This window comes from Oryctolagus cuniculus, chromosome 9 (genome assembly GCF_051225735.1).
Source record: "Oryctolagus cuniculus isolate XC-2025 breed Fujian yellow rabbit chromosome 9, ASM5122573v1, whole genome shotgun sequence".
NCBI lineage: Eukaryota > Metazoa > Chordata > Mammalia > Lagomorpha > Leporidae > Oryctolagus > Oryctolagus cuniculus.
Genome location: NC_142875.1, coordinates 136,895,837 through 136,908,134, shown reverse-complemented (window position 1 = coordinate 136,908,134; position 12,298 = coordinate 136,895,837). Strand labels below are relative to the sequence as shown.

At 42.0% G+C, this 12,298-nt stretch overlaps 1 protein-coding gene across 6 annotated transcripts in view; it reads left to right on the top strand.

Annotated features, from left to right (window-relative positions):
* SCAF11 (SR-related CTD associated factor 11) overlaps positions 1-11,704 on the top strand; it is a 73,464-nt gene extending 61,760 nt beyond the window's left edge. For 5 of the 6 annotated variants that reach the window (XM_008259359.5, XM_089304804.1, XM_051850997.3 and 2 more), the window contains 6 exons: positions 1,372-1,478; positions 2,643-5,336; positions 6,532-6,914; positions 8,070-8,288; positions 8,636-8,755; positions 9,013-11,704. In XM_008259359.5, the coding sequence (XP_008257581.3) occupies positions 1,372-1,478; positions 2,643-5,336; positions 6,532-6,914; positions 8,070-8,288; positions 8,636-8,755; positions 9,013-9,159 (3,670 nt within the window). In that variant the 3' untranslated portion in view covers positions 9,160-11,704. The remainder of the gene's footprint in view (positions 1-1,371; positions 1,479-2,642; positions 5,337-6,531; positions 6,915-8,069; positions 8,289-8,635; positions 8,756-9,012) is intronic. The other variant, XM_089304803.1, reaches the window with a different exon arrangement.
* The last annotated feature ends 594 nt before the right edge of the window (positions 11,705-12,298 follow it).

Below are 12,298 nucleotides of genomic sequence, written 5' to 3'. Positions count from 1 at the left end.
AGTTACACAGAAATGTACGCACAGACTGTGTTGTTACCTTAAGCACACTGATTTTCTTCAGTAGTGCTGAAGAAAGAATGAAAACTGAAACAGGGGCTGTTGTTTGGTGCAGCCGTTAGGATACCGCTGGAGTTGGCCACATGCCTCAGAGTGCCTGTGTTCAGGCCCTGGCTCTGCTTTTGATCCCAGCTCCTCGTTATGCTGGGAGGCAGCAGATGATGGCTCAAGGCCTTGAGTCCTTGCCACCCATGTGGCAGACCCAGATTGAGTTCTAGGCTTCTGCCTTTGGCCTAGTCCAGTTCTACCTATTGTGGGCATTTGCGAAGTGAACTAAGGGATGGAAGATCTCTGTCTGTCTCTGCCTTTTAAATTAAAAAAAAAAATGAAATTCTTAATACCAAAAATTACATTAAATTGTTTAAAAGAGAAGCACCTGTGTGTGTTAAGTTACCTTCATCTCTCTTTGCCAATAATTTATCAGGAAAACATACTTTTAAAGATTTTTTTTCAGGGTTGGTATTTTTCATAGCTGTTGATTGATTTTTTTTATTTTGTTTATTTGAGAGGTAGAGTTAGAGAAGGAGGGAGAGAGAAAGGTCTTCCATCCGCTGGTTCACTCCCCAAAGGGCTGCAACTGCTGGAGCTGGGCCCATCTGAAGCCAAGATTCAGGAGCTTCCTTTGGGTCTCCCACGTGGGTGCAAGCACTTGGGCCATCTTATACTGCTTTCCTAGGTCATTAGCAGAGACCTGAATCAGAAGAGGAGGCTGGGACTAGAACCAGCACCTGTATATGGTGCTGGCACTGCGGGTGGAGGCTTAGCCCACTATGCCACAGTGCCAGTCCCTAGCATAGCAGCTTGACACCCATGTCCCACATTGGAGTGCCTGGGTTCCGTTCCCAGCTTTGGCTCTCAACTCCAGTTTCCTGCTAATACAGAACCTGGCAGAAGTGATGATGGCTTGCTTAAGTAATTGAGTTCCTGTCACCATGTGGGAGACCTGGATTCAGTGTACTGCTCTTGGCTCTTGCCCTAGCTATTATGGCCAGTTGAGGAGCAAAGCAGATGGGAGCTCTCTCTCTGTCTGCTTCTGTGTTTGTGTGTGTATATGTCTGTCTCCTTGCCTCTCATAAATAAACAAATACATAGTTTTGGTTATTAAAAGGTTTTTTTTTTTTGCAACCATTTGGTAGCCATCTTTGGATAATGAGCATCCCTGAATTAACATTTTCAGATATTTGGGCAAAATAAGTTTAAGCACTCTGCTTTAATATTTTTAATCTAATTTGGGATATTGATGGTTTTGAATTGCTGATTTAAATTTTTAAACCATTTAAACAGAAATATCTTTATTTTGTTTTGAATTTTCAGAATTGGTTTTATACCTTGGAATACTGAAACAGAAGTCCTTCCTCTCATTTCTTCCATGTTGCCCAGAACTATTTTTCCAACAAGTACCATATGTTTAGAAAATTTTGGTAAAGTTTATGAAATGTTTATTTTATTATTATTGCTTCTGATTTCTAAAAAATGTGAATATTGATGACATAGAACAACTTTAACTAAGGTATAGTAACTCCTAGATATTTCTGTAAATATTTGTACAATGACTTGATTTTAAAGTTGTTCCAAGTATATTTGCACACTGGAATACTGTTCAGTCATCAAAAGAAGGAAATCGTGTCATTTGCATTAACACTGATGAACCTGGAAGACATGCTAAATGAAGCGAGCCAGGCACAGGAAAACAAAAAGTGTGTTTTCTCTCTGGTGTGGAATATCACAGACTTGATCTCATAGAACGACAGAGTAGAATGGTGGTTGCCAGCTCCTAGGAGCTGGGGTGACTGGCGGTGGGAGATGTTGGTCAAAGGATACAGAATCTCAGTCAGACAGAAGTAAGTTGTAAGCATGGAAACTGTCCTTAAGAACATGTTGTGTTCTTGATCAGTGCTAGGAAAGTGATTGGTAGATTTCTTATCATACAAATGATAAGTGTGTGAGGTAACACATGTCAGTGACCTAGATTTAGTTATTCTATGATCTGTATGTACTTCAAAACAACATAATGTACCCAGCAAATGACAATTTTGTGTGTTGATTAAAAAAATTAAAAAGTCATTCCAACTAGAAAATCTGTTTTTCAGTCTTAAATGACAATGTAAGGCTTTCAGAAACTAACTGTACTGTACTTTTTTCTGTTGAAGATTTGAGGATCCAAGCCATAACTCTTTTTAGAAGTAACATCTGTTAATGAATTACGAGCAAATAGTTTAAGTTTTTTTCATGGATAAACTTTACAGTTTTCTCTTTCCTTTTGCCTTGAAAATAACAGTTCATAAAACAGATAGCAGTTATTAGATCAAACATATTGTCATTTATATCCCCTATAAAATTGGCTCCATTGATCCAAGCCTGTTTATGATTTACTTCCATAGTGTTTTTAAAAGTTCATGAAACTTCCTGAGACTCACATGCTAGTAGCTCTGCATTTCTTCATAGTTTGAATCATAAATATTTTCTTTCACTTTTCTGTGACAGACACTATTTTATGCTAAAATTAACAAAACTATTAGCTAATCTCAAACTATTAATTATAAATTATATAGAGGACATTAAAATTTTTTTTTTCATATTATTAGGTTCTTCTTGGAAGGAATATGCATTAGCACATACTCAGGGAGGAGAAGAAAAGAAGCAAGCTTCTGGTACATCAAACACCAGAGGATCAAGACGAAAACCTGCGGCAGTAGCTCCTACGAGGAGATCTACGCGTAACACAAGGGTTGACGCAGTCAGTCAGTCTCAGAAGTCTCCTGTGTCCGTTAATTCTGGGTGTGATGCCCCAGGGAGCAGTAATGCATCTGTAAGTGCTTCTTCTTCAGCTGAGCCTGAAAAGCCAACAAGACAGGCTCCAAAACGTAAGCCTGTCAGAAGAGGACGAAAGCCACCTTTATCAAAAAAGAAACTTCGGAGTTCCATACCTCCTCCTGAAAAAGCATCCTCAGGTGATTCAGTGGATGAAGAAGCTGCAGAATCAGACACACCACCTGTGTTGGAGAAGGAACACCAATCAGATACGGAAAAGAGTGCATGCACTGTGCAGACAAACACAGAAAGCCAGTCTGCTGTGTTCTTGGAAAGCCGCAGCGAGCAAATAGAAGACAAGGAACATACTGAGGATCATGACACAGAGGAAAAAGTGGAATCTCCACATTCCGAGTCTTGTACTCAAGACCCTGCTGTGCTGGTAGGAGAGGAGGAGAAGGAAATGAAAAAACTTGAGGATGCAGGTGCAGAAGCTAATGTCCTCTGTGTAGAAAGTGAGGTTTCTGAACATACATCTGGAAAAGGAGGTGATGGATTAGAAAATCCAGACCAGACATCTGGACCGTCTGCACCAGAGGTCAAGGCAGGTGCATGTGCAGATAACTGTGAATGCTCAGGATCTAAAGTTGAAGTACACCAGCCTGTGTTTAGTCCCCTGGGTGAGTTATCTAAGAATGCAGAGGCTGTGGTTAATGAAAAAGTGATACAGAATGCTTTCGGAGATACTGTTGATCAAAAAGATTCCCCAGTAAAACAAGAAGAGCTCATGGAGAACCCCACATTAGAGTCTTCAGTGGATGAAATAATGCCAGCAGGGGACAAGAAGTCTATTGAGAGCGCACTCATTAGTGAGCTGGAGTGCACAGGAGATGCAGATGCAGAAAGAACTGCAGCGTGTGACACTGCAGAGAACGAAGGTTTTGGTAGCCTGCAAGACTCTGAAAATAATTTATTACAGAATAATCTCAACACTGAATTGGACAAATCTTTAAAAGAAAAAACTGAATCTCTGGTTGAACATCCCACACCTGTGGAGTTGCCTGACACACAAATAGAAAAGATTGAGAAGCATTTTAGTGAGGACAATAACGAAATGATACCTATGGAGTGTGATTCATTCTGCAGCGACCAGAATGAACCTGAAATTGAACCTTCGGTAAATGTTGATTCCAGACAGTTGGATGAGAATTCTCTGGCACACAGTTCTGAAAGTAACGTGCCTTCTGCTGATGCTGCAGATGGAAAGGTTGACATGGTACCTCAACCATCTGAGAGCTCAGTAGATGCAACAGAGAAGGCCAGAAAGCCTCGTACTCGAAGATCTAGGTTTCACTCCCCATCTACAACTTGGTCTCCCAGCAAAGACTCTGCACAAGAAAAGAAGCGGTCTCAGTCTCCTTCTCCCAAGAGAGAAACTGGAAAAGAGAACAGAACATCTCAGTCACCATCTCCTAAGAAAGAATCTGCCAGAGGACGGAGGAAATCTCGGTCTCATTCCCCAAAAAAGGACAACTCGAGAGAAAGGAGGCAGTCTCAGTCTCGGTCTCCAAAAAGAGATAGTACCAAGGAAGTCAAAACATCTGAGTCACTGTCCCCTAGGAGAGATGCTTGCAGAGAGAACAGGCGGTCTCGATCCAGAGCAAAAGATTCCTCTCCAAGAGAAAAGTCAAGGTCCCGAAGCAGAGAGAGAGAGAGCGATAGAGATGGGCAGAGGAGAGACCGAGATAGAGAAAGGAGAAGCAGAAGGTGGTCTGGGTCCAGATCTCGTTCTAGGTCACCATCAAGATCTAGAACAAAGAGTAAGAGCTCATCATTTGGGAGAAATGACAGAGATGATTACTCTCCCCGGTGGAAAGAAAGATGGACCAATGATGGTTGGAGATGTCCACGAGGAAGTGGTTGGTACAGGAAGAGTGACCCCGAGAAACAGAGTGAAAATACCAGGAAGGAAAGAAACGACCTCAATCCAGATGTTGTTGATCCAAGTTGTACTGACAAACATAGAAACGACTGTCCAAACTGGGTAACAGAAAAAATAAACTCTAGGCCTGACCCAAGGACCAGAAATCCAGAAAAGTTAAAAGATTCTCACTGGGAAGAAAGTAGAAATGAAAATTCAGGGAGTTCGTGGAACAGAAACTTTGGTTCTGGTTGGATGCCAAACCGTGGTAGGGGTCACCGGGGTAGAGGCACTTTCCGAGGTGGTTTTGCTTACGCAGATCAGAGTGAAAACAGGTGGCAGAACCGGAAACCCCTCTCAGGGAATTCAAATAGTTCAGGAAACGAGTCTTTCAAGTTTGCAGAACAGCAGTCCTATAAGCGGAAAAGCGAACAAGAGTTCTCATTTGATACGCCGGCAGACAGGTCTGGGTGGACATCCGCATCCAGCTGGGCTGTGAGAAAGACGCTGCCTGCAGATGTGCAGAACTATTACTCACGGCGTGGCAGGAATTCTTCAGGCCCACAGTCTGCATGGATAAGACAGGAAGAGGAAGCACCTGACCAGGGTAACCTATTCTCTGTTTATGGTGCCCTTCTGTTGGAGAGAAAAGGTTATGCATTTAATACCTTGTATGAATTGAGCTGATCCCTATTTGTAGTGTTTGTAACGTGAAGTTGAACCCAGGGAGAAAAGTGGGCATTTGGCCCAGTGGTTAAGACTCCTGTGTCCCTCATTAGAGTACCTGAGCTGGATTCTTGACTGGCTCCTGACTCCATGTTTGTACTTCCTGGCAGGCAGCTTTGATGACTTAAATAACTGGATTCCTACCACCCTCATCAGAGACCTGGATTGAGTTGCCAGTTCCCAGCTGTGCCCCCACCCCCCTAGTCCCAGATGTTGCAGGCATTTGAGGAGTGAACCAGTGAATGGGAGCGCTGTCTGTCTCACTGCTTCTTAAATTAAAAAAGCCAGAAAACTTGGAAGGGGGCAGGCATTTGGCACAGCAGTTAAGTCACTGCTTGGGGTGCTGTCACTCTGTTTTGGAGAACTTGGTTCTAGTGTGGTTCCTTCTGATTTAGTTCCCTGCTGATGTGCTCCCTGGGAGGCAGGAAATGATGGCTCAAGTACTTGGGTCCTTGCCTCCCACCTAGGAGATCTGAATTGAGTCCTGCTCTCCTGTCTTCATCCTGTCCATCACTGGCTGTTGTGGGGGTTAGGGAGTGAACCAGTGGATGGAAGATCTCTCTACCTCTCCTCTCTCTCTCTGCCTTTCAAATAAAATGAAAATAAATAAATAAAAATTTAAAAAGAAAAACAAGTTAATTAACCTAATCCTAACCCCCTGTTGAGTATGTCATAGTGTATTGTGTAGGTAAATGCAGACACCCGCACAGTATTTGTGATTTTTCTTAACCCCAGTCCTTCTCTTTGTCAACTTAAGTGCCCCGTGTTGTGTTTGTTGTAGCAGACGAGCTCTGGATGCTTCTGTGCAGGATTAGTGTTAGGTGACCATTTCACCTGATGCTTTACTCATGTTGATACATGCTCATTTTTAGGAATAGTTTTAGTTGGATGTTTTAGTTAGAAAATCATTTCATATTATTTAGAAATAATAGGAATAAACTAAAACATTGCCGATTGGTTTTACCATACTGAGTACAGTATTTTCTGTTTTATTTAATGTAATCAGTGGTTCTTTGCTTCTCTGTCTAAAGAGATTTATAATACGATTTTTTCACAAGCCTTTCTTCTTTTGCTAGATTCTAACCTAAAAGACCAAACAGGCCAACAAGTTGACGGTTCCCAGCTGTCAATGACCACAATGCAACCACCGATGCAGACACCGATGCAGACACCGATGCCGCCACAGATGGGTGTGGTGCAGCCTCCTATGGGCATGCAGCCCCCGCCTGTGAACATGTTCCCCTACCCAGTGGGGGTTCCTGCTCCTCTGATGAGTGTGCAGCGCAGCCCCTTCCCCATCCACCCGCAGCTGCCTGTGCACCTCCACACAGGAGTGCCTCTGTTGCAGGTGGCTGCTCCTGCAGCCGGATCTCAGGGACCACCCCCACCCCCACCCCCGCCTCCTCCCACCCAGCAGATGAGCTACATGGCTTCACAGCCAGAGGGAAAGCAACTGCAGGTATGTTCCTAGCAACTCTGTTTCTTCATCATAGCCAGTGTAAACATTTAGCTTTGGGGGACAAATGCTCAAGAAAGGGCTTCCTTGCATCCAGCAGTTGTTTGATGACATTCACCTCGCGGTCCTCCAACCCCTCCAGAAAACAACAACATACTATCAAATCCAAGCTGTTGAACAGGGTCTTGTCAGTCCAAGAACACTGCAGAAGGAATCCAACTAGAATTCAGTGTCCTCCCCCACCTCCCATCCTGGCCTTTGGGAACTAGTGGTCCGCTGCAGTGCAGGAGCGGTGCTGCCTTCTTGGGGCAGCTCCCGGGGAAGCTGTTCAGTGCCTGTTACTGACTGGGTTTCCTTTCCGTGAATCTGCTCGGCTGCAAAAGCAGGGAGAGTTCTCTGAATCAGGTAACTCAGGAATTGCAGACACTCTTCTGGTTGTCGTGCGGCTGGCTTTCAGGAATTCTGGAATCCCAGACGCAGCTGTTTGACTTCAACTGCCGCGTTTTCTCCATTCTTTAAAGTGTGGGCACTTAAATTTATTTTCCTGAGGAGCCTTGTATGGAAGATACAGTGCTCCAAATGCTGTTCTCCTCAGTGTTGCCCTGAGAGTATAACTTTATACATTGAATATTAAAGTGGTCTTAACATACTTAGGTAAAGTTCTATTTGAGAATGTTGTGGCACAGCAGGTTAATAAGCTGCCTGTGGAGGCGGCATCCAATATTGAGGCTCTGTTTCTGATCCAGCTTCCTGCTAATGCCCCCGAGAAGGCAGTGGGTGATGGCCCAAGTACCTGGGCCCCTTCACCCACATGGGAGACCCAGAAAAAGCTCTTAGCTCCCAGCTTCAGCCTGGCACAGCCCCTGCTATAGCAGCCATTTGGGGCATGAACCAACAGATTGAAGATCTATCTTTCTCTCTGTCACTCATTCTTCCTCTCTCTCTGTCAGTGTGCCTTTCAAATAAATGCATACATTTTTTTTTAAATTTTACTCAATTTCTTCAAAGAGCTGTTTTGACACAGATGTCCTCGAATATGCCTGTCTCTTATGCATTGGAGTCAAATCACTTTTTTTTTAAATGTTTTCTAATTATGTAACTAAAAGACTTGTATGGAGTATAAGCCATGCATTAACTGATGGTAACTCTTTAAAACAGGGTATTCCCAATGCTTCTCATGTAAGTAATAACATGAGCACACCAGTCCTGCCTGCTCCGCCAGCAGCCCCTGCAAATGTGGGAACAGTTCAGGGACCAAGTGCTGGTAACACTTCGTCATCAAGTCACGGCAGGGCCTCTAATGCTGCTGTGAAATTGGCAGAAAGCAAAGTAAGTGTCACAGTGGAAGCCAGCGCAGATAGCTCGAAGACAGACAAGGCAAGTTCCAGGTTGAGAGCAACCTACATAATTCTATATCTGGTAAAGATGAAAAAGTCGGCTTTCTGTTGTATGAGTCATGAAGGGAATTTTATTGTTGATAATCTTGAATTCTAATATTCATTTGAAAAATTCTGTCTAAATTGCTACCCAGTGAATTACTGGTAATAGTACGTAATTATTTTTAGAAATGTTTGATATGTATGAAGAAATACTGTATTTGTCACACTAATATTTGTAGAGGGCTTTATAATGTCATTATGCACTGTTTGCAGTTTGATACTTTTAAAGAAATTTTTCAAGATATGTGGTTGGCAAATAATAATTACATATTTTCTTCTCATCAGAAATTGCAAATTCAAGAGAAAGCAGCACAGGAAGTAAAATTGGCCATTAAGCCATTTTATCAAAATAAAGATATCACCAAGGAAGAATATAAGGAGATAGTGCGGAAAGCAGTGGATAAAGTAAGTTGTGGCTTTAGTACATGAAGTGCGTGTTGTTTTGAACCACCTCTGACTTCACCAAGGGATGCATGGGTTTAATTAAAATAATAGAAGTTAGCTCTCACTCACTTTTGTCTGCTTTTTCCCTTTTTAGTTAGTTCGTAAAAGACATGAAATATGAAAATATGTCTTTTGATCTCTGAGTGATTTTTCCCAGAGCTTTTCATTTTGCTTTTATTCTTTTATGCATGAAAACAGTTTTCCCCCCTTTTTCCTAGGTTTGTCATAGTAAGAGTGGAGAAGTAAACTCTACGAAAGTGGCAAATCTGGTAAAAGCCTATGTAGACAAATACAAATATTCACGGAAGGGGAGCCAAAAGAAAACTCTGGAAGAACCTGTGTCTACCGAGAAAAACATAGGCTGAAGTGAGGAGCGCAGTAGAGGACATTGTCAAGATTTCTGCCAAGTGCAGTTGCAACTTGCACCATTCACTGAGAAGCAGATGTGACTGACTGAAATCCGGTTTTTATAAAATTATTATTTTTTAAATGTAGGAGATCATGTTTTGTTCTAAATAAATATAGTTCTGCACTGCAGTTTCTATCTCCCCCTCCCACCCAGCTCCAGTATAATGGCAAAGTCCAGGGAATTCAAGAATTTAAAACCATGTGTGTGTTTGCTAGGACTGTGTGAGGTGTGGGTGCCAGAGGACGTGCAGCTCTTTGCTTGGAACAGTGGAATTCATAAATTGGGAATTTCCAAGTGCACTGGCTTTGGAAGAGAAATATATATAATACATTTATTCTATCAGGCTAAAAAACAAATATGGTCTTTATGATTTTCCTTTCTAATTATAGATAGTTAAATAATGTATTACCACAAGAAATATTTCGAATATGAAGTAGAACATACCAGTTGCAGGGTTCCTAATGTGTATTTTTGAAGTACATTTCTGAATAAATGCGACAGAAAAAGAGGATCGGTCCCAAGTGGTGAAGTTCAGTGTTGGGGACTCCGAGAGGCTCCTCACCTGCTGTGTCACCAAATAAAGACTGTGCTGCTTGTTTTTCTTCTGTGCCTTCATTCCCCCCAGTCTGAGAGGAACCAGTCTGATTTGCTAGATTACAACATGGGAAGTTCGAAGTCTGTTGATTTAGAAGACCAGTTTGGGGAAAGTGTTGACTTTGTAGAAATTACATTCTTTCCTAGTACCGTCTGCCCATTAGGACCATCAGTTGTGCCAACTGAGGAACTGCTGAGTGGTAACCCTTCCTTCTTGGCACTAAGGTGGATTCCATACTCAGGTCCCTGGTTTCAGTTGTTGTCCATCTGTGTGGTCACTGATGAAATTGTGGTTTTGTTGAGAAATCCTCAGATGCTTTACTGTGAGGAAAGTCTTAGTTTGGTGACCTGGTAGTGGCCATTAGTCATACTGTAAAATTCTGGACAATATAATGAGTGTTTTGCAAAGGGGGAAAGGGTATTGTAGAGTTTTGGTTAGACTTTCAGGGTGTAATGATGTGGTTAATTTTTATAAAAGTTAAGTTTAAAAATAACACCATTTTTTGATTGGCATCTTAAAAGGAAAATAGATTCTCTCTGATTCCAATAAAACTTTGAGTAGATAGGAAGTAACTGGAGGGAGAGGAAGTACAGGCAGACACAGGTGTGCCCACTGAGACAGACTGACCCATGACAGCCCAGCTGTTGGAGCATTGCCCTGCAGGATTGGCTTTGTCTGAAGTCCATTTTATTTGCGTGGTACATTTCTGGCGCTGGCTGTGATAGTCAAGATATTTTTAAATGGTGGCCTCCGTGGAGGTTGTAGGTGTCCATTTCCTTTCTTAGTTACCAGTGTAAGCCTGTACAAGTTTCTAAGTTGTTTCTTATGGTCCTCCTGTGTTTCTGGGCATTTATAATAAGATATTCTACTGACATATATATTTTTTAATAAAAGTTTGTGTTTAGATTATGATGGGGAAAGAAGTTTAGAAGTATATTTCTTCTAAAAGAATATGAAGACATTGTTTCAAGTACCAGTGCACACTCCTCAGTTGTTTAAGTTTAGAACTCTACATATCAGTTGTAGACTTGGCTGGTTCACACTTTGAGGATTTTGTAGCACACTGCTCTGCCTAGGCTGAGTAGTCACACAGTGCGTACTTAGCTGCTTTTTCTTTACATTTGAAACATTTGAGAATTGTGTAATGTTTTAAAATTTGCTTTATGCCACTTAGTGTTGCAAGCATGTTTTAGTCTTGATGGAAAATTAGGTGGTGTGGTCACTAGTTAAAGCCTCAGGTCTCCGCTAACATCCCTTGCAGTTATTTCCACCATTCTTGAAAATATCAAATATGTGTTCTGTAGCTGATTGGTCATTGATTCAAATGCATCTAAAATGGATAATTAAAAATGTTGTTGGATTAGAACTCAAATTTTTTAAACCTGGTCATATGTAAGAATGAAGTAGAAAATGCATGCTTTATGTTAATTACATTTCTTTAACTTTGCCATTCTTTTTTCCTCCAGAAACGTACATTAATATTAATTAATGTGCACAATATTAATCAAAAAACATTTTGTGGGCCTACAGATTTCACTTGTTCTTTACCAGGATTCAGTATTGACTTCATCCTCGAAACCCTCATTCCTTTAACTTGGTCACATTGACATACTTTAGGCTTGAGAGAGGCCTAGAATTTTGAGACTTAAGAGTAGTTGCCCTTACTTATCATTCCAGAAGTTTTGTGCTTGCTTTTGTCGCCATGACCAACTTTGCCCGTCATCTTCCTTCCAGTGCAGTGCGTCCCACCGCGCTACCCCCAGGAGCTGCAGCTTTAGGCACTCAGCGGTGGCCCAGGGCTCTGAGACTTGTTCGTGGGATGAGGTTGGAGTGCTGTCTACTGAAACAATTCTCTTAAACAGATGTCGTGTGTCCTATTTTCTAATAAATTCTTTTGATAAACAAAGTAGTGTCTTTAACATTTTCTTGTTAAGGTTCCTGGGGAGTGGAGACTATCACTTCTGTAGTGACCCCTTCCAAACATGTTGAAGTTATTTCTTGGATTTGTGACAGAGCCACTGGTGTCCATGTCCGTCGATGCCTGTATTCTGCAGCAGCTTAGGGGAGCTTTAAGCATGTATTTCGGCAGGATCTGTACCTAATTAAATAATGATTGCAGGGAACTAGAAAAACCTTAGTAAATAAAACGTGTGGAAGAGAAGAGACTGAAACACAGAAGGAGGGGACCAGCTATCACCCTGCCTCGCCAAGGAGGCGACTGCTAGTGCCAGCCCAGGGCACGCTCCAGGGCGGTAACCTGTTCCCACAGAATGACGTGCTGAGCGTTTTCTGCTTCTCGTAGAGTGTTAGATGCGCCAGTTTTAATGACTGTGCAGGATCCCACTCCTTACGGCTCACTAGGTACTAAGTCGTTTTTTTAATGTAAAGTTGGCAAATTCTGGATTTGACTAACAAGTAAGACTGATACAGAGATTTTTACATGTTAAGTCTTTGTACACATTTCAGGATGTTTTTTGGGAATTAATTCCTAGAAGTGGGA